General features: G+C 46.5%; 1 protein-coding gene across 3 annotated transcripts in view; it reads right to left on the minus strand.

Annotated features, from left to right (window-relative positions):
• Positions 1-2,353: 2,353 nt before the first annotated feature.
• ANKEF1 (ankyrin repeat and EF-hand domain containing 1) overlaps positions 2,354-23,826 on the minus strand; it is a 44,930-nt gene continuing 23,457 nt past the window's right edge. For all 3 annotated transcript variants that reach the window (XM_019500702.2, XM_006270570.4, XM_019500701.2), the window contains 4 exons: positions 22,076-22,302; positions 13,262-13,449; positions 10,117-10,260; positions 2,354-2,559 (listed from right to left, as the gene is read on the minus strand). In XM_019500702.2, coding sequence (XP_019356247.1) covers positions 2,407-2,559; positions 10,117-10,260; positions 13,262-13,449; positions 22,076-22,302 — 712 coding nt within the window. In that variant the 3' untranslated portion in view covers positions 2,354-2,406. The remainder of the gene's footprint in view (positions 2,560-10,116; positions 10,261-13,261; positions 13,450-22,075; positions 22,303-23,826) is intronic.

The following is a 23,826-nucleotide window of genomic DNA, read 5'->3' on the forward strand; positions in this document are numbered from 1 at the left end:
ATGAGTTAGTGCTATGTGAAGGGGAAATCTGAGGTAAAGTTGAACAAGAGAGTCTGTCTCAGAGTTTGGGCTCCTCTCCTCTCCCTCTTTCCCCACTTTTTCCTGGGTTTTGAATGGGATAATATCGTGGGGGTATCAATCCCTAAAGTCTGGCATATTTCTTACCAGGATTGAGGCCTGGCAAGTTTTGGGGCAGGATTGAGGTCTGGCTCTTTTTGTTGCTGCTGCAGTTTCTTTTGTCTCAGCCAGTTGTGTGGCTGACTCGGGCTTTATTCCAGGCCCTGGTGCATATAGGCCTGACTCTTTGTTGCATTAGGCTTTAGGAGCTCTTTCCTTCTTTGTCTCAGATTAACTGTGTAGCTGAGACTAGATGTAGTTCATACCCCAATGCAGGATAGGCCTGGCTCCTCTTTAACTTCTTTTGCAGCTATTATAAGCAAGTTGAAACTGTGGGATTGGGACTAGGAATTTAGAGGGTGGAGTATGCTGACTGGAGCCACAGACACCCAGACATGGGGCCTGCTAAATCACAGAAGGACCTATTCACTAGCAGCTCACTGAGGCACTGCAAACCCCTGGGAGCAGCTCGCAAGATTCTCCAGTGTGGGCCCCTCCTGTCCCACCTGTTGCTGAGTGGCAGGTAGAGGGGTGCAGGCCCCCAGAACCAACCCTTTGGGTGAGTCCCCCATGTCTCAGGCTGCCTGGGCATGGGTGGAGTCTACCCAAAAGGGTGCAAGCTAAGAACTATGCCTTGTAGTTGATAGCGTTTCAAATTGTATTTGGTGTTTTCCTTTGTTTCTTTTGCCTTTGGTTTTTGTAATAAATCTGTGCTTTTGGGTTTACACTGCTTGAGAGGAGGGGGTTTTGTTTATGTGGGACACCCCAGCCAAATTTAGTGATCCCAGATTTCTGGGTGGAGGCTGGAGTCACACTAAAAACCTACTGAGTATCCTGAAATTTGAACAGGGCCCTTGTTGCTGCCATCTGGCACCCAGCAAAAGGGTTACATACGAATCACAGAATTCCACTGGTTACTTATGCATTATGTTAAATATTGCCTTCCATTGGGTTCATGTGCTACCTTTCCATTTCACTGGTGATCCCATTGTCCCAGCATTAAGAGGAAGTAGAAGAGCCCAATTTACCTTCTCTAAACTTTTTCTTATTTCAAATACCTCTATTACATATATACTCATTTATGTCTTCTAACTAAACAGTCCCAGTCTTTTCAGCCATCTTCAGGCAGAGGAAATAGGTATGCTGGTCTGTACATTTCCACCCTAAATCATAAGGCCTATTTGAAAAATAGAAACAATACTTGACAGCCTTTCTTACTCATGCCTAGAACACATGTTGATTTAGATAGGCTTTATTCATACTTGAGAGAGAGAAACTGCTGTCACAGTACTAGTCATCATTCTTCTGCATGTTTAGGCCACAATGGACACATCTACACATTCATTAATGCACAGTGCTTACTGCATAATAGGTTTAGTACATGTATAATCAGGTACTAAATAAATGTACAGTAGGCTCCTGTACTACACATTAGCATGATCACACACTTTTTGTATGATGCTTAATGCACAGTAGAATAAAACTATTATGAATTGGCATATTAGCATGGCTTTTGCTGTGCACACTAACGCGCAGTAGAATTCATCTACTGAACAGTAAAGCATCTTGTGTAGTCTTGCCCAGTATGTTGACAAGAACTGAAGGGCCTGAGTCATAATTGTAACATAACAGCACAGAACTGAACTAATTCATTGATGAAAGAGGCCCAATTTTTGTTTCTCTCACACTTAGCAAAATGAACAATGTGAAAACAAGTTAATGCCAGACCTACTTGTTATGGCTCGGTCTGAATTTTAAGTAGTAGAAATGTGTCTACTATCTCTCTGAAAAGTGAAACACAATGATTTTGCCTTTACTGAAGACCCAGTTTCACTGAGCCAAATGAGGACATCTATATATGATTTATTCAGTCATTAAATTATCCTGTTCACATTCTATTATTTTAATATCCTAAATAAAAAGAGAAAAAAAAATAAAACTGCTACTTGCCCTTGGAAGAGCTGTTCCCTGTTTCCAAAAAATGGCTTTAAATAAGAAGGATACATTTCTTATATCAGCTGACCATGTGGACTGAGTGCCCTGGCAAGCCAGGGACTACTCTGAGGCTTCTGGAATCTTGGAGCTGACACAGCATCTTCCAAGTTTAAGCCCTTGACCCTTCAGTGCAAGGAAACTAGTTCGTACAAAGGAAAAAAAAGTTATGCAAAAATGGTATCATAATTGTCAGATGTTAAATAAGGGTTACATGATCTTGTCCTTACAAAGGAAGACAGAATTGTCTTTTAATCCCCTTCTGAACTTTATTCAAAAGAAAGCCCTGACTTTAATTTAGGAAGCCATTTCTAATTGACGTGCTTTTTCCATGAAATTCCGCTTAAAAGGCATCATGAAGTCTTCAAAGTCCACCTCATAAGTAAAACGCTCACGACGCAATTCCCTTTTTCTTATTAGATCTTCTGTTGTAGCTTCAGGAGTCCAAATCTGGAAAACAAAGTTACTTAAGGTTCAGTATGTTCTAATTAACAGATAATGCCCATACATTCCTGTATGAAAAATTCTGAAAGAACACTGAGTTTTTCAAGATCAAAACTGGATACCAGATGGTCTATTTAGTTGATTGGTTATATCGGCAGAGAGTTCTTTTATACCAGCTCAGGTCAATTTAGATATGGAATTTTCAAAAGTGCTTACAGGAGTTAGGTGCCTAAGGTGCGTTGGCTTCTGATGGGAATTAGAAATCTATTTTACTTACTCCAGTGCATTTGAAAACCCTCTATCCCTTTGCTCCTTTTGACAATTCTGCCCTAAAACTGGGTGGTATAATTACAAAATCTCTCCCAGATGTAGTAAAGTATGAAAGAGCTCATTGAAACGTTCTTCCCATTCCCCTACCTAGAAGAACCAGTACCTGTCCCAGAATTTTCTACATACAGTTGGAGAGTTTCCCTGTGAAATATGCAACCATCATTAGTAGCTACAATAAAGAACATTCCATGGGTTCTCCCCAGCAACAGCACAGGAAAGAAGACTGAATGCCAGTCATTAGATGGATGAGGCTTTCTTCAAACAGCTAGTGGAAGTTTCTGGATCACAGTCCCTGGTTCTCATGGGGGACTTCAATCACCTTGACATCTGCTGGGAGGGCAATATAGCAGTTCACTGGCAGACCAGGAAGTTTTTGGAAAGTGTTGGGGACAATTTCCAGGAGTGGGTGTTGGAGAGGTCAAATAGGGGCCATGCTGTTCTTGATCTGCTGCTCACAAACAGGGAAGAATTGGTGGGGGATGTAGTAGTGCAATGATTCCCAAACTCTGATAGATTGCTGGTGGTACTTAAGGTTGTATTGTTTTAAACTGGTGGTATGCACTTGAGGTGGTGTATGTGTGCATGCATGTGTGTGTGGTGGAGTGTGTGTGTGTGGGGGGGGAGGGTTGGGGGATGTGGGTGTGTGTATAGTAAGGTGTGGGAGGGGCTGTGAGGGGGTGTGGCTGTGTGTGTGGGAGCATAGGGTATGTTGGGGAGTTGTGTATATGTGGGGAGTTGTGGGGGCAGGTTGTGCAGGTGTGTGGGGTTTGTGCATGTAACAGGGGAGGCTTTCTCTGGGCTGATTTGCCTTTGGCCCACCCACCTGTTCTAGGCCAACCACCCGCCTTCTCGTCCGCCACGCCTTGATGTAATTAATTGTTGTTAATTAAGTGGGAGGCTGCCCATTTCCTTGCCCTGATGCCAGGGGGCACTATCTGCGGCTCTGTACCTCCCCTATACTGCAGCCCATGCCTTGCAGATGGCATCCAGCTGTTACTCTCACCGACCCCACACTGGGCCCCAGAATCCTCCTGTCAGGACCCCTCCAAGATCCCTCCATTCAGGCGGCCTACCCAGCCTTCATTCAGGCTATCTAGCTCCCTGAAACTATTTTCCCCTCTCGGGTGTAGTCCCCCCAGAACCTTTGGCCATACAGGCCCTGGCCTCACCTCCAAGGCCTCCAAGTCAGAAACCCCAGGCCCTCCTAGCTCTGGGCATCCCTTGCGGTGGGCCCCTGGCCCTTTTGACCATTCTGGTGCTGGTCCTGGCCCCAGCATTGACCAGTCGAGCGTACTCTCTCGATCAGTCTGAGTCTCTAGCCCCACTCTATCTCTGGGGTTTGCCTTCTGGCCCTATTAGCAGGTGACCCACCCGGTTGTGGGGGCTAGGGGTTAAGGCACCCTGACACGCCTTTCACCGGGGTGGTAACTGGCCTGGCATTTCCTGGGGGCTCCCACACCACTGAGAGCCCCACCAGGCCACCCACTCCCAGCAGGGTACAGTTTTGGGTCATGCCCAGGACCAGGAGCCTCCTGACCATCCCCTACAGTGCCTCCCTTGCCTGCAGGGTGTTTCATGAATCCTCACAGCCAGGTGATGTTGCTGCACCTCCAGCTAGCAGCAGCAAAATGTGCTGTTTATATGGGCAGTCAGAGCTCTAAAATGATCTCCACAATTAAGCACCTGCTGGCTGCTTGGCCCCAGGTCTTAAAGTGGCAGACACAAATGGTGTCCTGCCACAGTAGGGTATGAGGGAGGATGGGTGGGGGTTGTGGGAACCCCCTGCACTCCCCCCATAGAGCAGCAGCAGGCAGGGGTGCTCAGGGTACTCAAGGCTCAGGTGCCTGGGAGGGCACAGCTCCAGCCAGCGCTGCACATTGCAGCAAGAGGTGCACCCTCCGCTGGGCAGTCTATATCACTGGCACTCCCTGCACTTGACAGGCACAGGAGAGAAACCCCATGCACTGGAGCTGGCTGCCTTCCCCACTCCCCAGGGGAAGATGCCTGGGTTTTCCCTCCCATGCCACACAGCCCCAGTGGGGAAGACAGTCTGGTCCAGCACACTTGCCAGGCATGGAAGGGGCTTCTCTTCCATGCCCAGCAAGTGTGAGAGCTACACATGCATGTGGGGAGTGCCAGTGATACTGACAGCCCAGCAGAGGCTGCACCCCTCACTGTGATGTACAGTGCTGGTTGGAGCCATGTACTGGCTGGCTGGAGCCATGCCTTACAGGGCACCTGTGCTGGGCACAAGTGCCCTGAGTGCCCCCACCTGCTGCTGCCGCTCCTACTGCCTGCCAGGGCTGCACACCATGACGGAAGTGTGGGTGGGTCCCCACACCCCCTACCTTCCCTCATACCCACACACTGTCCAGCTAAGCTCCATGCTGCCACTGCTCCCCTGGGTGCAGGCTCTGCACTGCTGCCATCCTCAGCCCCATGCCCCGTGCTCCTGCTCAGCTGCTTCCCTATCTGCTGTCCAGAGCCAGCAGGAGACCAGGGAAGCAGAACAGGACCCCAGGGGCTGCAGCACCAGCAGCTCCATCCAGAAGCTGGGTACCAGTGGAGCTTGGCCCTTCCGCCCATGAGTGTGGGAGCGAGGTGCAATAGGGTATGTTGGAGGGCATACACATGGGCACCTCACTCCCACCCTCATGGGTGGAAGTTCTGGGTGGGGCATGCATACCACTGACAAGTTGTCTGCATACCACTAGCGGTATGCGTACCACAGATTGGGGACCACTGTAGTAGTGGATGGCAATTAGGGCAGCAGCAACCATGAGATGATTGGGTTCATGAGCCTGAGGAAAGGAAGGAAGGAGAGAAGCACAGTAAGGACCCTGGACTTCAGAAAAGCATACTTTGACTCACTCAAGGAACTGATGGGCAGAATCCCCTGAGAGGCCAGTCTGAAGGGGAAAGGAGTCCAGGAGAGCTGGTTGTATTTAAAAGAAACCTTACTGAGCACACAGGAACAAACTAGCTTGATGAGCAGGAAGACTAGCAAGTATGGAAGAAAAACAGCTTAGCTTAGAAGGGAACTCTTCAGTAAGCTAAAGGAAGCTTATAGCGCTGTGTGAAGCTTTGGTAGTCGATTCGATTCGGAGGAGATTCGGCCTGATTTGGCAGCCGAAGTGCCGAATCTTAATCAAATCAGGAGACCCATTAAAGGGTCTGAATTGATTCAGAAGCCTCCGAATTGATTCAGAGATTCAGAGATTCGGCCATAGACTATACAGGCAGCAGTCCTTGATGACACTGGACACAGTTGTGTCCAGCATCATTGAGGATGGCTGCCTGTATAGTCTATGGCCAAATCTCCAAATTGGTGCCAAACTGCAGATCTGAATCAGCCAAATCGAATAAGGACAGTGATTCAAATCACTGAATCGAATCACTGTCCCTCCAAATCAGCCAAATCTGAATCTGAAGCAAATACTTGCTGCTTCTCACAGGCTTAGAAGCTTACAAGAAGTGGGAACTTGGAGAGACGACTAGGGAAGAGGACGGCCAAAGCTGAAGTTGCCACTAGGAAGGAATGTGAAGGGTAACAAGAAGGGTTTCTACAAGTATGTCAGAAACAAGAGGAAAATCAGGGAAAGTGTGGGTCCCTCGCTGAATGGGGAGGCAACCTAGGGACAGATGATGCAGAAAAGGCTGAAATACTCAATGCCTTTTTCACCTCAGTCTTCACAGATGAGGTCAGCTCCCAGACACTGCACATGGCAGCAGTTTTTGAAGGAGGTGAGCAGCCAATGGCAAAAGAATAGGTTAGGGACTATTTAGAAAAGCTGGATGTGTACAAGTCCATGGGGCTGGATGCAATGCATCCGAGGGTACCGAGGGAGCTGGCTAATATGTTTGCAGAGCTGCTGGCCATTGTGTTTGAAAACTCGCGGTGGTTGAGAGAGATCTCACTAGGAGGGTGGTAAAGCACTGGAACAGGTTACCCAGAGAAGTTCAGGAATCCCCATCCTGGGAGGTTTCCAAGACCCAGCTAGATAAAGCTTTGGCTGGGTTGATTTAGTTAAGGCTGGTTCTGCTTTGAGCAGGGGATTGGACTAGATGACCTCCTGAGGTTCCTTCCAACCCTAATTTTCTATGATTATATGAGTCTATGATTTAAATTGCCAAATGAATCTGGTCTACTCATCCCAAAGGATCAGAAGTGATTCACTGCATCATCATTGCAAGAGTATGCTATGCACACTACTGCTTTCTTTTGAAACTGTGACTGAAGGAAGTTAGTAGGCAATAACTCCATAGGGAAGCACAGGGAAAATACCTTTAGGAGTGATGCTTTCTTATTCTAACAAGCCTCCTCTGTCACTGTTACGTGGCATCAAGGACAAAGTAGGTGGCAAATGCTTCTGCATTAGTCATGGTTAGTCATGGTTTCAAAATGTGTAGTCTTGTGCAATAAAGGAAACTGCAGGTACTTACTGCAGGCAGAGCATTGTTACTGAAGGAGAAATGTCTTAAGATAAGTTTTTGAAAGAGGACTGGGATCTGATTGTTGCATCCATAGATCAGTGGTGTCAAACAGCCTATGGGCCGGATCTGGCCTGTGGAGCCTCTCTGTCGAGCCTGCTGGGCTACCAGCAAGCCACCAGAAGTTTGGGGACGTAGCCTGCCACAGAATGCGGGACTGTTTGGCACCACTGGCGATAGCCATTGGTGGTGAGTTTGGCTCGCTGCCAGCTGTCTCCAGACCCTTGTTACATACCCCAGGCTATGTCCAGACATGCAGGGGCACATACCTGCAGCAACACAAATTGCCACAGTGCACAACCCTGCCCAGCATCTGTGCCCAGCACCTCCCAGGTCTTCTGCCAGGGAGAACTGCAGGCTGGAGCCAGCACTGGTGCTGGCCTCAGCAGTCTTCCCCAGTGGCCTGGAGCAGCAGGAACACAGGTCAGGCAACATGAAAGTTTGGCCAATAGACAGGCTTCTTGCACATGCATTGCACTGTCCCATCCCCCCCCCCCCCCCGGGGTTTTTGAGGATTTTTTTGCTAAATTTTGGCCCACACTGCAAATCTGCAGCACAGGCCATGTTTTAACATTCACTGTGTGCTGTTTCCAGTGCTTCAGAGAGGTTTGTGGCACCACAAACCACATGGGCCTGCATGTCTGGATACAGCCCCATACTCCAACCACTGCCAGATTGCTACTCCCAGACTCCTGCCACCATCAGACCCATTCCTCCATCCTGAAATCCATCACCATCTCCAGACAACCACTGCCCCCTCTGGACCCACCACCATCACCGCAGTCCCTGCCAATGCAGTGGCCACAGCAGCTGCCCCCCATAGCTTGGTCTGGACTAGTCCCACAAGAAGCCCTGTGTTTCTGATCCAACCCTGGGCCCCAGGTGAGTTTGACACTCCTGCCATAAATTTACCTGCAACTAAGAGGGTTGCCTTGGAGGGATCCCTGGTGTGTGTATTACCTCAAGTTACAATAATTTAGCAAAGCAAGAATTGCCACACAGGATCAGAGCAGTGATTTTTTTTCCTTCCAGTAACCTGTCACTAGCAGCTGCTTCCGAGGAAGGTATAATAAACCTTCAAATAGGCAACAGCGGGACAACACGCCAGGGAAAATTCTCTCCTAACTCCCATCAGTGAGAAGATGGTTTATTCTCTGAAACGTATGGATTTGTACTTTTAAAACATCTTATTTAGTTTTAATATGCATTACTGTAAACATGGAACTATATAATTATCTAATCCCCTATTGGATCCTGCTAAAATCCTGACGTCAGTAAAATCTTGTGGCAGTAAATTCCAGATGCTAATCCCAATTAAAGTGTTTTTATGGTCCTTATCTAGTGAGAAAAGAGACTTGGCTATTAAAAAAAACCCCAAAAAGTTGTCTTCAGCTGGGCCTTTTCCTCAAAGGTAAATGTGAATAATGTGAATTTATTCTCTTGATTACTTTTTAAAATTTAATTGAACAACTTAGGCCAGTCAAATGGCAGCTTGGCTTTTCAAGAAACCCCCTCCCCACCACTCTTTGTTTTCAAAGCTCTTATTCTTGCAGCCAGTCCCACAAACAGCTGTAGAAGAGATTAAAAACATGGATCTTATCAGCTTGGGATCACACTTGCACCTTGTCACACAATCATTGCTGAAATGGTAACTGTCTTCCAGAGAAAAAAAACACCTTTATTTTTACACTGTTGCATGTTATGATCTACTGATTGGAAGTAAAATAAAAAATGCTGGAGACATTGATTTGTACTCAGTCAGAAGAAAATGCTTTCTTTGAAACTGAGATTTCAATGAAGTCAAGATCCTCGCAGGCTTCAACAAGGGATTGGATGGACAGTTATATGGATTCACGCTCACACTGGGCATATGTAGCTAAAATGGGGGCCCTAAATTGAAGTGGTAGGTTTTAAAAAACACTGCTTCAATTTAGGGCTGATTAAACCCCTGTGTCATGCACACACCCCGCTGACTTACCTGCCTCTCTGGTGGGGCGGGAGGGTGAGCTGCCAGCAGGTGGAGCAGTCCCTGGGCTGCGGAGCAGGACTGGTGCTTCTTTCTGTGGCAGCGGTGCCCACCCCCCCAAGCAGTACCCGCCCGCAGGCACCCTGCTCAGGGATTCCCAGGGCGCACTGCAGCTGCGGAGGGAAGCACCAAGCCCGTGTGCGGCTCAAGCACGCAGGCAGGCTCCAGGGGGGAAAAAAAAAAGATCAGGCTTGCCGCTTTTCGTGGGCAAAGCCTGCCTTCCCAGGCTGCTACAGGGCTTCCTGTAGAGCTGCACGGAGCCCAGTGCTTCACTCTGCAGCTGTAGGGGCAGCAAACTAAAACTCCTTAGAGGAGTTTTAGTTTGCTGTGCCCAAGTCATTTGAGGCACATTACGCCGCCGAATTTCCTACAGCAGCTGGAATTAATGTACAATACGCTGTTGAGGTGTGCAAACACCAACACTATTAAAGTGGTGCAAAAGCATTTAGCCCGCTTTAAAGTGTTGTGCATACACGTTCACTAGCACTAAATCTGGAAAATCCTGACTCCATATCATGAGAAAAGCTGAACGTTTGTGACATTTCTAAATATGTTAGGCCAGGTGGTTTGTTGGTGTAAAAGGGTCCTGCTCCTCTGACTTAAATTTGACTGCAGTCAAGCCGTATGCATTTACACCTGCCGAGAATCTGAGCTTATTATCATCCTCATTTCAGTGTCAAAACACAGCATTATTCAGGTTCTGCTAACAGACTTACTTTTCTGGGTATATATGTGATATCAACTTTCTTAGTAGCACCGCTGGTTATCAGTGAATTCAAATGAATAACATTGTCCATAGGGGATTCTTCCTTCTCTTCGAAAATAGATTTTTCTACAATTGGCAGAGGTATCTGTGCAACCTGAAACACAAGCAAACATCAACTAAACAAATATATCAGGTGTTCAAACAATGGTTGTATCCTACAACATCTAGAATTTCTTTTGCCCACCATCTGGGCAGAAGGGAGGGGAGGGGCATGGTGAGCCTGGAAAGCATTTTCATGACAGAATCAAGTTTTTCAAGAGAATCTATAAACATTTCCCAATAATACAAATAAGGGAAACACTTAGTAAATTGGGATGCTGGGGAATTTACAGGAAATATTAACACTTGCACAAGAATCAGCTGAACTGTTTAGACTTGGTGCTTTCTCCATGTTCCACACATTTAACAAGCCATTAACTAAAAGCATGCTGGAAGCTCAGAAGCTGTAGTAGTCCCTACACCATGGAGATGGGGACCAGAATCTGTCTTTTTGCCCTAGTCACTTATCCTCTAGGTCACCAAGGGCAGGACTGCTATAGAAAAAGCCCTTTTTGCCCCAGAACGAGTATTTGCTTTTGGTCTGTAAATACCATCCCCTGGGGCTGATTAATAAGCAGCCCTGAAAAGCTCAGGAGAGAGACCTAATTTGAAGTGCCATAAGCACAGTGAAACCATTACAGTCAGCATGCGTTGGTGAATTAGGGGACAATGATAAGGTACTCAGGGTTCTGGCAGGGCTGCAGCAAATGCATAAGGGAACAGAACATTCAAGTAGAACAGATTCAGAGCTTGAAAAATAAGACTCAATTATTTCAGTCAACATGTAAAGAGGTAGCATATGAGATAATCCACAGACCCAGTTCGAAGAAGAGAAAAAAATTAGCGGGCCTGGCTCAATTACTAATTATCTCAATGGAAGACTTTCCAATCATTTCAGAAGCTTCCAGGTCAGGCCAAATTATCTCAAGAAATAGCATTTCCTTTTAAGAAATCCTGGTCCTCTGCCACTCAGTTTTTACAGTACCATGCAGGGATGACCATACAGATTATGTGGGGGCCAAGGGCATTTCTTTCCCCTTCACTTCTATTCTGTAAAATGTGTAGCTATTGGACTGCCAGGCAGCAGGCAGGATAGTGAGTGACACTGTTCTAGGATAATTATTAATTCACACTTGTAATGGATGAACAAGTACTTTGCTATTTGAAAGTATCAGCAGTGTCCTCACAACATGCAGCTTTTCAAAGTACTAACTTTAAACAAAAGAAGTACTCTAGGCCAGTGGTTCTCAACCTTTTTGGACTTGAGGCCCCCCCTCACTCCCAACCTGCAACCCCCTGCTGGTGCCCATCACTCCCAACCCACAGCTCCCTCCCATGCTAGGTCCTGCTGGCTGGTCTGGCCAGGCTGCAGCCCTATGCCCATTGTGGGCACAGAAATCAGGGTGAGATGGGGGCATGTTTGTCCCCCCACCCTCAAACCTTCAACACATTGTCTATGCCCTCTCCCCTCCCAACTTACCTGTGGGGAGCTGCTCTACATTGCTGCCTGGCTGCTACGTGCATGTGTGCCATATCGGCCTCCTCCTGCTCCTCCCAGCCTCAGGCAGCCCCTTGCAAGCTGGAATGCTGCTAGCCTTCAAAGGGAAACCTATGGTTTCCCACATTCTTCTCCTTTAAAGGAGAAAATTCGCACTTTTCTGTGAACCTGGCAGTGGCAACAGACTCAGCCCGGGTGTGGGGTACCCCAGCTGACCTCAAAGATCATGACTGCACCAGATCTGCAGCCCCCAGGGACCCCTGAATCCTGCTGGCAGCCCCCAAGGGACTGCGGACCCCTGATTGAGAACCGCTGCTCTAGACTATAGTCAAGAGCTACAATAAGATGTTTAGATGCCCATAGGTATGATAGTAATTATGTTCCTTCCTGACTTTGAGTTGCCAAATCTTCTGACTGATAACAGTGCTCAGCCCAAATGACACAAGGGATCAGAGGGGTTTGTGTTCTGACTGCACAGGTGAGCAGAGAGTAAGGCTGAGCTTTTAGGTAAAGGTTTGAACCTCTGAAGATCCAGGTGCTGTTTCTGGCTCTGCCACAGTCCTCCTGTGTGACCTTGGGTAAAATGCCTAACACCTCTGTGCCTCAGTCTCCCCTTCCGCAATTCACTTTTGGGTTCTTGTTACTTCATAACTGATTACTTCCACTCATGAAGTAACCTAAAGCTGTTTCTGGTCCAGTGCAGATGCAGGATGTTTCCTGCAGATCCTGTTGGGACAGCTTGGCTATAGCCAAGGGATGACCACTGAGCTCTTGTCCTGTAACTTTCTTCACATCTCTGAGCTCCAGGTTGCTACTCAGTCACTAAACCCACTGAGACATCTCTAGTGTCCATGCAGTGCCCATCACATCATGTTTTCTACCAGTCTAATCCGCAATATTCTTATTTTGTTGGGAGTCTATTGGGTTGAAAATGTTAAAGAATTGGTAATGTTATGGGAAAAAAGGGACTTGTATTATGCCTGTAGGAAGTGAATGTGGTATGAATACATGGTGGGGCACTGGTAACTGTGAGGGGTAGGGGCATGTGGGCCAAGAGAAATAGCAACTGGAGTGAAAGTTGAGACTTTTGAGCTCTTACTTGTCTTGGGGTGTTCTACACCTGCCATAAGAAGAATATGAACACAATAGCACCTAGAGGCATCTGCTTTTTCCCCAAAGAGTTTCTAATTTATATAGACAAGACAATCCTCATGGTTTGTTTTTTTTCAGTTGGGGACTAAAAAGTGTAAGTGGCTTGCTATTTATATAATATGTGTGTGTATCTTATTTAATTTGTGTATAAAGGTGACTGCCTTCTTGCTCAATATCAGACAGACTTGTAGCAGAGTGGGGACTGAACGCAGATCTGATGCACAGGCCAGTGCCTAAACTACCAGATGTGCTACCTACTTACGATTGCTTGTAAAAGCACTTTGTAAAAGTGGCTGTACCCAAAAGTTTGGAGGGAAACTAAATGCAAATCATTGGTAAACACTGGCCTATGGAAAAAAACAAATCTCCTTCGCGATTTCTCATTACCCTTCCCCAGGTATCATACCTCTTCTTTCACTGCTTCAGCCTCTTCAGGCTTGGGCTTGGGCTTAGGAGATGGCTGGGGTTTGCCACCTTTTTTCCCTTTTTCCACTTTGTTCTCTGCTGGCTTTGGTAGACGGTCCAGTTTCTCTTGTAGCAGGTTGATTAATCTAAAATCAGCATATGCTTTTGCAATATCCAAAGTATTCTGTCCTGTTTAACAAAAACAGTGTGTACGGTAAGAAGCAGCAGCAGTAGCTGACTTATTAGCTGAAGGAAACAGACCATAGCTCTGGTGGCTGTAACTGCATAATTCACTGCAATCTACAGAACTGTCTCACTACCTGTTAAATACTGTTTACATATGCTAACAACCTGTATGCCATCACTGGGAGTGTCTGCCGGAACAAATGCCAAGAATGTGATTAAGCATTGCAAAGTCATACCCGTAAGTTGTTTTGGGTGTTTCCAGGCCTTGCAACTTTATTAGCTTGACATATGTCGCTTGTATTTGAACCCAGGCAGAACCTGGTCCCACAAAGTGCTGACTTCCTGAAGCTGGGGTTACTCAGCACCCGCTAAGGAAATAGCCAGTGTACTGCACATTCAGGGATTTCCACATATTCCAGTGCCTACTGAAGGACAATGGACAGTCAAAAGGTTTGTTACTCTCTTAAAGCAAGAACATGGAACTAACAGAGCACCTTCGAATCCCTGTGAATTAATTGGGAACTATGGAGTTCAATACTCCAACCATAATAATACCCTAAACCCATGATAGCAGTCTCATGCTTTGAAAATAACTACAAACATAAATATTCTGTATTGGTAATATATACATATATATTTCATTTTACATGATAGCAGGAACACAGATCATAAAACACTCCTATAAGCAAGGTTTTTGTCAAATCCCCACTGTGTGTGGGAGCACAAGGAATAAAGCCTCTATAGCAACAACTTTGACATTTCACATACTTATACTTTCTAGTAAGAATAAGTCACTTGAAGAATGGCAAAGCAACTGGACTCAATGACCTATGCAGAGAGCAGAACAAACACTTCAGTCCTGCAACCAAGTTGTGGGTATTACACCTTTTAACAACTGCTCATCAACCTTTGGAATACCTACATTATGGCAATAAGCCCATGTAATAGCTCTATTAAAGCCAGGATGCCTGTGGCCCAGAGAACTTTAGGCCAGTGTTACTTCCATGCCATCTTTATAAGGTTTATGAATGCCTTATTTTCAATTGACTTTCACTTCATATTGAACAACATCTAATACCACAACAAGCTAGATTTACACCTGACATGTCCTGCACTAGCCAAATACTAAACATCACCCAGCATATAGAAGATGGATTTGAGAAAGAGATGATAACAGGTGCTGTGTTTGTAGATCTATCAGTGGCATACAATACAGTCAACCACCAAAGCCTGCTGGCCAATGTCTACAATATGACACATGACTACCACCTAGTGCAGCTCACCCAATCTCTTTTGGAGATTAGATGTTTTTACATAGACCTGTGCAAGAAATGGAGCCACTGGAGAGGACAATGAAATGGCCTCCCACAGGGTAAGGTGCTAGCACAGATCCTTTTTAACATTTATACCAATGACCAACCCATACAGAATAATAGGAGGCACTTCATATATGTTGATGGTCTTTGCATCGTGTTGCAAGAGAAGTACATTGCCACTATCAAGAACAAATTAACACGTGCGCTGAGCAATCTCTCAGATTATTACAATAAGAACCAGCTTCATGCCAGGACACAGGCCTTAGCTTTTTACATACGCCATAGAGAAGCAGAAATTAAACATCATCTAGGATGAAATCCCACTGAATAATCACCTGAACCCTGTGTACCTGGGATTTTCATTGAACTGAACACTTACCTTCAAACCACATGTAGAGACGACAAAAGGGAGGGTCATCACCTGCAACAACAGACTTCAAAAGTTGGTCACCTCAAACTGGGGAGCGAACCCAGTGACATTAAGAACCACTGCTGTTGCCTTGTGTTACTCCACTGCAAAGGATGCATGTCCAGTTTGGGAATGATCAGTTCATGCCAAGAAAACAGACCCCATTCTAAATGACAGCTGTCATGAAATAAAAGAATGTCTAAAGCCAATACCAAAGGATAGTCTGTACATACTGGTTGGCATTGTTTCACCTGATATCAGAAGAAAGGTAGCAAGCCAAAAAGAAAGATCACAGCAGATGGAAGATCCCAGGCATCCACTCTATGGTCATACAGAAGAATTAAACAGCTTAAAATGCAAAAGAATTTTGTAACCAGTGTTGCGCCACTGGACACAATGGATGACAGGGTGCAACTGAGGTTATGGAAGGAAAAATTAAATGAAATGAGGTGCTCTGAAATGGACCTGGAATCTCAGAAAGACCTTCCAAGAGGGGCAGATCTAGATTGGCCAACATGGTGATGGCTGAATTGCCTGTGCATGCAAACTGGGTCAAAAACAAACATGTGGGCAGCAACGACACAGTTTGGCTCAACAGGGATATTTGGGAGCTATTGAAAAAGAAAAAAAGAAGCATATAACCAATGGAAGAATGGCTCAGCTACCAGAGTGGAATACACCTGTATCGCCAGGGCCTGCAGATACAAGACAAAAAGCTAAGACAGGGATGGAGATCAAGGTGGCAACTGGAATAAAAGACAACAAAAAGTCCTTCGACAGATACATAGGGATCGGGGTGGGGGGATGGAAATTGGGCTCCACTGTGGGACTGCTACTGAATACTCAGGGGCAGCCCACAGTCAATGCCTGTGAAAATGCAGAACTCCTAAATACATACTTCGCATCTTTATTCCTGAAATCAGCTGGGGGCTGTTCACCTGATCAGAGGCCCAGGGAACATGGGGAAGACAAGAGAACACATTAAATCAGTCTTGAACAGGTGAGGGATCTCCTACAACACTTGGATATTTTCAAGTCTGCTTGATCTGACGACCTGCACCCGAGAGTCCTGAAAAAACTGGCTGAGCTTATAGCAGCGCCACTAGCCAAGTTGTTTGAAGAGTCATGGAATTCAGGAGTGGTCCCAGATGACTGGAAGAGGGTCAGTGTGGTGCCCATCTTTAAGAAAGGGAAGAGGGATGACTCTGCAAACTACAGACCAGTCAGTCTGACCTTGGTCCTGGGTAAAATCTTTGAAAAATTTGTTAAGGAGGCCATCAATTACAAGCTGGTAACTGCTGGGGTGTTCAGAAGCAACCAGCATGGCTTTGTCAAGGGTAGATCATGCCTGACAAAGCTTGTGTCCTTCTACGACCAGGTAACTAGCCATCTGGGCAAGGTACATGAGGTTGGCATAATTTACTTAGACTTCAGTAAAACCTTTGATTCTGTTTCCCATGTGCTTCTTTCAAACAAACTGGAGGGTACAGGGCTGGACCAGTCTATAGTAAGGTGGGTGGAAAAGTGGCTGAGGGGCTGCTCCCAGAGGGCAGTATTCAATAGGATGGCCTCATCCTGGATGGCTGTCTCCAGTGTTGTCCCCCAAGGATCAGTGCTTGGACCCGTGCTCTTTAATATATTTATTGACTTGGGTGAAGGGGTAGAAAGCTCAATGATTAAGTTTGCAGATGATACCAAGTTGTGGGGAAGCACGGGCACATCAGAGGATAGGGTAAGATCCAGGACAACTTTGACAGACTGTATTCATGGGTGGAACAGAATCAGATGAGGTTTAACGGGGAGAAGTACAAAGTCCTTCATCTGGGTAGGAAGAACCCTCACCACAACTACACAATGGGTGGTGGTCCACTGGCTGGCACAGCATCTGAACAAGACCTGGGGGTTACAATCGACCAGAAGATGAATACGAGCCAACAATGCGATGAGGTTGCTAGAAAGACAAACAGAACTCTGGCGTGTATCAGACAATGCATGGCCAATAGATCCAGAGAGGTGCTCCTCCTCCTTTATTCAGCGCTGGTGAGGCCTCAGCTGGAGTACAATGTTCAGTTCTGGGCATCACACTTCAAGAAAGATATGGATAAGCTAGAGAGGGTACAAAGAAGGGCTACCCATATGGTTAAGAGCATGAAGGATAGGACCTATAGGGAGAGACTCCAGGAACTGGGCCTGTTCAATCTGAGTAAGAGAAGGCTGAGAGGCGACTTGATAGCCACCTACAAGTACATTGGGGTGAGCATCAAGATCTACTAGGGGAGCAACTCTTCAGGAAGGCACCTCAAGGGAGGATGAATACCAATGGGCATAAGCTAATAGAGGGTAAATTCAGGCTAGACATAAGGAAAATCTTTTTTTCTGTAAGGGTCACCAGAATCTGGAACACATTTCCCAGCAGAGGTGGTATAGTCACCCTCTTTGGAGGTGTTCAAGATGGGGCTGGACAGGCACCTTGTCAAGTTCATCTGAGCCCAATAACTTCCTGCCCATGGCAGGGGACTGAACTTGATGATCTTACAGGTCCCTTCCAATTCTATGATCAAATGAGGCTATATTAATTACATGAATATATGTGAGTGCAGCGAAATGCAGACTATGGAGCACACGCTCATTTTCCAACTCCTTGGTGAGACCTGTATGAAGGAGGACCTTACTGCAGCAATGGAAAGAGTTATCACTTGTGCACAATTCTGGGAAACATCTAGTTTATGACAAGGATACAAGAAGAAGAGAGAAAACCTCACAGTTGTGTTAAAATAAAACCCTTACACAGGATTTAAACAGAAATATTAAAAAAATATTTGCCCTTTTAGGCCAAGGAGTTGTGATTAAACAGACCACAAATGGAATGGACAGGGCCAGAGCTTGGCAATCCGGCATCTACAAGTGTCACATCTCCAGCAGATCTCACTGGGGACACTATGTCTATTGGAAAAATCACCTGAAATACAGGGGCCTTCCTGGGAGGAACTGGGTGCTGAGCACCTTTGACAGTCTGGCTCATAGTGAAATTTGTGGCTAGAGTGAGTTCTCAGTTATCCAAACACAGACTCTAGGATTGTAAAAAGTAACAGCTGCCTACCACAGGACACAGTCCAGCATCCCCATAGTGGCACACACTACAAAGACCCCTTTTCAGCTCCTGTGTGCTTCCAATGTTCAGGCCTATAAGGCATCTTTAGAGTTACTGACCTTCACAAGGGGAACACAACACTTTTCTGGCCCCTGCCAGTTTCTGTAGCAGTGTATGTGGGCCAGAGTACACAGATTCATCGAAATTTGGGGCTGGAAGGGACTTCATGAGATCATCGGGTCCAAAAGGTAAGGAACCCCTCCTCTGCACCTTTCTACCGAGATCAGGATAACACCAATTAGTTGGATTCTCATCCCATCAGCTCGTTAAAATGCCAGGTCAATTTTCTGTTTTGTTTACATTGAACGAAAATTATTTTATTGGGAGTGATTTTTTCTGCATGACACCAACAGACTGTGGTTACTGAGACTCCCTCATAACACTGTGCAAAACCAAAGTAAAATAATAGAGCTATAATTTCTAGATAAAATGAAATTATTGCTTCTCAACTGAGATTTGACCAATGTTAATGAATGTTCTGTGCCTTCTGTATTGGTTCATTGCAAGCTGGTCTGTGCCTTTTAGATAGGGCAGAATATACATGTAATAAATAAATAAACTACCTCTCCCTCTATCATTGCAACCAAGTAATGCTTCTGCATAAATTCAGAAAATTTCTGTTTAGTTACTTACTCTATTGGAGAACAACAGTCAAATGCTGAATAGGAATAAGTATTTCCCACTGATGCCACATAAATCAAACTGAGAACAGTGTGATCATAGTAAATGACAGAATGCACACACTAGTCACGACTCAAATTTTTCCTCTTTTGCTTCACCTGCATAGTGTTACTTCACTATGACAGCAACTCACTACCTTCTGTATATTATGAAAGCCCCTGTCAGAGCTGTATTCCAAAGCAAACATTTTTGTTCATGCTGGGTGTATCTACACATGCATTTACTGTGGCCTAAATTTACTCTCGTGTAAACCACTCTGGAGTAAGGGTTTTTGGGGAGGCGTGTACCCATGTGGGGATGAGGGAGCAGAGTTGTACCCAGTTCCCTGCAGCCCTACAATGGGCCCCTGCTGCTACTGGGGGAAGCTCCGGGCTCCCCTTGGGTGTTCATCTGCTGCTAGCTGCTGCCCCACTGGCAAATTGGGGCAGGGGGCTGGGACCTACCCAACCCCTGCAACTCTTTCCAAGCCTTATGCCTTGACCACCTGACTGGGGCATGGGGCTGGGACCTGCCTCTGACTGGGACAGATCCTGGACCGCGTGAGGAAGCCTGAATGTGCAGCCCAGAACTGGCTGGGGACTGCCTGAAACAGGACAGTCTCCAGCCACCTCCAGCCTGTATGTATTTCCCTGTGCAGTCTGGGGCTGGCTGGGACCTGTCCCAGTCAGGGGCAGGTCCCAGCCACCTCCAGGCTGGGTGGGGAACTGTTCCCAGGCAGGGAGCTCCCAGTCCCTGCTCTGTGATTGTAAATGCGATCATGGACCTCTTGATGGGGGTTGACTTCCCTAAACTGAAATGGTGGGTTTTTAATTGCAGTGATTAAAAACCCACTATTTCAATTTAGGGGCTTCCATCACTGTTATGGTATAGGGTCCAATCCTATTTTTTTTGATGGAGCCTGCCTGTGTCTTCCATGGCCAGGGGCTGAGCTGCCAGCGGGCCAAGTAACCCCTTAGCTGCGGGGGGCCCTGGTCCTTCCCTCCATGGTGGCGGTGCCCCCCAGGGCCACTTGGGTGGGCTGCCAGTGGGTAGGTGCCACCCATGGGCTGCCACCACTGTGGAGGGAAGGTCTAGGGCCCTCTGCCGTTCAGGGTCCACTGGCAGCAAAACCCCTGGCCACAGGAGAGCCAGGTAGGCTCCACAGGAATAAAAAAGGATCAGGCCCCTCGCCACTTTTTTTTTTTTCCTTTTTTCTCAGTGGACCCTGCCCACACAGGCTGCTGTCAAGCCATGTAGCCCCTGAGCTGCAGGGAAGCCTAGCCCTTCCTCTGTGGTGGTAGCACCCCCCAGGACCGCCTGGGTGAGGTGGTAGCTGTGCCGGTGCTGCCCCAGCTTGCAGGCAGCACCTGCTCGATCCAACTCTTTCCCAAGGCCATGCACTGGAAGCCTGCTTGGTGCAGCTCCCCGCATGGGCTCAGTGAAGAGTTGGATCTGGCGGGTGCTGCCTGCAAGCTGGGGCAGAACCCACACAGCTAACATCAAGGACCTGGCCCCCCTGCAGCTCAGGGGCTACATGGCCTAGCAGCAGCTCACATAGGCAGGCTCCACTGAGGAAAAAAAAAAAGCAGTGAGGCCTGATCCTTTTTTTTTCCCCCATGCAGAGCTTGCCTGCCTCTCCCACAGCAGGTGGGCCCTGAGCTGCAGGGATCCTGCACATTCCCTCCACGGTGGTGGTGCCCCCCAGGGCCACCTGGACGGGCAGCTAGCAGGCAGGTGCTGCCCCAGCTAGCAGGCAGCAGCCAGACCAATCCAACTGTTCCTTGAGCCTGAGCTGGGGCAGCTCCTGCCCACTAGCAGCCTGCTTGGGTACCCTCTGGGGGCACTACCACCACAGAAGGAAGGACCAGGGCCCTCCACAGCTCAGGGGCTGCTCTGTATGCCCACCGGAAGTTCACTCCCTGGCCGCAGGAGACATGCACAAGCCCCCCCCAGCAAAAAAAAAAAAAAAAAAGGATCAGACCCCTCACCGTTTCTGCCTTCAGCCCACCTCTTGCAGTGCTGGGGAGGGGGGCAGGAAGGGAGAGGGAGCAAGCTGTCAAAGGTTGCAAAGTTACAAATAACTATGTTGCAAACTAAACTACATGAGGATGTGGTTTAGTTTGCAAACTCATTTAAATTGTAAAAAAAACCCATACATGTACAGCATGATCCAATTAAACTGCAAAAATGTCCAATTTTGGTCACGTGTACAAGTGCCCATGGAGTGGGGGTGGGGAACATACTCCCCACCCCTGCTCCGCAATAGTGACCAGGGAGCAGGGGCTGCTGCTGGAGCAGGAGGACACTGTCCCCACTCGGGCACGCAGGGCAGGGACTGGGGAGCTTGTTCTCTACCTAGCTCCATAAGCATGGAGCTGGGAGGGAACAGGCTGGGGAGCTTGCTCCCGCTTCAGCTCTGCAGTCATGGAGTTTGGCTGGGAACAAGCTCCCCATCCCCTGCCAGCAGGGAGCTCCCAGTGCTGGCTCCACACTGTGGGGCTGCTGCTGGGAGATGGGCCCGAGGTCCACAGTCACGGGGCTTGGGCTGGGAAATCCTTACCTCCCATCCCAAGCATCTGCAGATAGCAAATTTACTTGGGATTAGGGAAGTTTACTGAAAAGTAAGTATGCGCACATGTAGATGCACATGCTTACTTCACAGTAAACTATGCTAATGAGAAGTAAAGTATCTCATGTAGATGTACCCATTGAGTCTTAACACTTATTTAAAGACCAAATTAGATAAATAAAGAACTTGTTTGAGATTCAGTTTTTCTCCAAAAGATGAAGAGCCTGGATATTTGAAATGTGGGTTCTGCTTTTTACAAACTAAAACCCAAACACTGCAGAATAGGAAAATGCATATTACCATTATACATTTAGCCTTGGTTCTGTCTCCAGATCACCATCCTGATCACCAGATATTTAGCACAGGACGATCTTTAGATGGATTCTTCTTATTTCTCTTAAAATATAGTATGCTGCCTCATCTCTGCTTTTACAGAAAAATAAAAAAAAAACAACAGCAGCACAAACAACAAAGGAATAAAATTTCTCCAGGCTTTTTATATAGCACAAACAAAATAGACATACCTCTTCTGTTTGTCATCTGGACTTTAGCCCCAGCATCAATTAAAAACTGCACTGCATCCAGTCTACAGCTCTCAATGGCTCTCATCAGTGGGGTTGAACTGTTGATTGCAACTGCATCTATCACTGCTCCAGACTTAACTAGCAGTTCAGCAATATCCTGCTGTCCTGCATGGCAGGCATGGTGCAGAGGAGTCCACATGAAATTGTCAGTTGCATTTACATCAGCCCTGTAAATGAAAGAAGTGAGACTGTGTACAGATGAAGATGAGCATGGTTACTGTACCTAAATGCTTTCTTTCCTAAATCTAGGTCAGTAAATATGATCTTCATGCTAAATATATTTGTGAAATGTAATAACCATCCTTTTCCTGGCTTGTTATCTCATTGCTATACAGCTTTGAAACAGTTTTAAATGTTTGGTATAGCTTCTCGTGGAATTATATGAATTTTAACAGTTTGTGTGCCTAGTGACCACTACCCTACTTCCTCCCCTGTAGACCTGCATGATACCTACTTGCATTATTGAAATCAGACATCTATAAGGAAAGGGAAAACAGGCTTGTAAGCAATTTATGTCATTTTCTACTGTGCTGCTTGTAGTGGGTGTGTCTACACATTCCCCTGATTGCGCATTTGGTACTTCTGCAGTCACTTAGTTAGTACTTGCTAAAGTCCTGGTGGTGCACGGTTATTTTTGGACACTACATCATCGTAGCGACGAGCTACGGTGATGTAGCATTGGTGTCATAGTTTGTGTCGCCACCGCTACATCACTGTAGCAACGAGTTATGAGATCCCTTCCTCTGATTTTTGTTTGTCTTCCCCTTTGTCTTCTTCAAGGAAGCACATCCAGTTGTATTCTGAAAAATGTCAGTCTTAAAGAGGGCAAGGCCAGTTAGGTCAAGGATGGTCAACCTGTGGCACGCATGCCACAAGCGGAATGAGGAGCCTCTATGAGTGGCACAGGGCAGATCAAAGAGGAGTAGGGAGCACAGTGGCAGCTAGGAAAGAAGCAGAAAGCAGACTGGGCATTGTAATATGCAATGAATAGTATTAATAAGAATGTAGCAATTTGAAAAGTATTGTCCAATCACAGGGAACCTAAAATTATGGGGGTTTTGCAAAGATGCAAGAGTCCATTGATACGATACAGGAGTGGGACCCAGATGTGATACTACTGTTTTATTATATTCTTAAAAGGAGCTCAGAATAGTGGGGAAAAATCAAGCAGTTCTCCTGAAATGGGTAAGGGAACCCTTGAGAGGAAAAGCTGAAAACCAAGGGCTTGTGAGCAGAACCCCAGTGGTTCTTACCCCAGTGATCAAATAGATGAAAGGTGCTTCTTTCATATCTTCAAATAAATCTCCAGTCCCATTGATAATCATCCCCAAGTATAAGGTCTCCAGTAATCCCAAGACATGGATTGACAAGAGAGAAAAACCCTTAGAGGGTTTTCCACACCCCACCCCCCGCCACACGCACAACAACTCTATCAACACTATTGCATCTGATACTGTGTGAAATCAGCAGAGGTTTGCTAAAATCAGGACAGGTTAATTTGCCCTAAGAGCACAATGCATAAACCACTAAGGATTAAAGACTTAAACCTTCACGCAAAAATGATATGTGTCCTGCCAATGTCGTTGGGATTACTCAACTAGTAAAGGTACACATCTGCCTAAGTCTCTGCAGGACTACAAGTAATGGCTCATTCTTAGACACAAGCCATATGGTTTCTGGCTAGTTATGCT

This window comes from Alligator mississippiensis, chromosome 1, assembly GCF_030867095.1.
Source record: "Alligator mississippiensis isolate rAllMis1 chromosome 1, rAllMis1, whole genome shotgun sequence".
NCBI lineage: Eukaryota > Metazoa > Chordata > Crocodylia > Alligatoridae > Alligator > Alligator mississippiensis.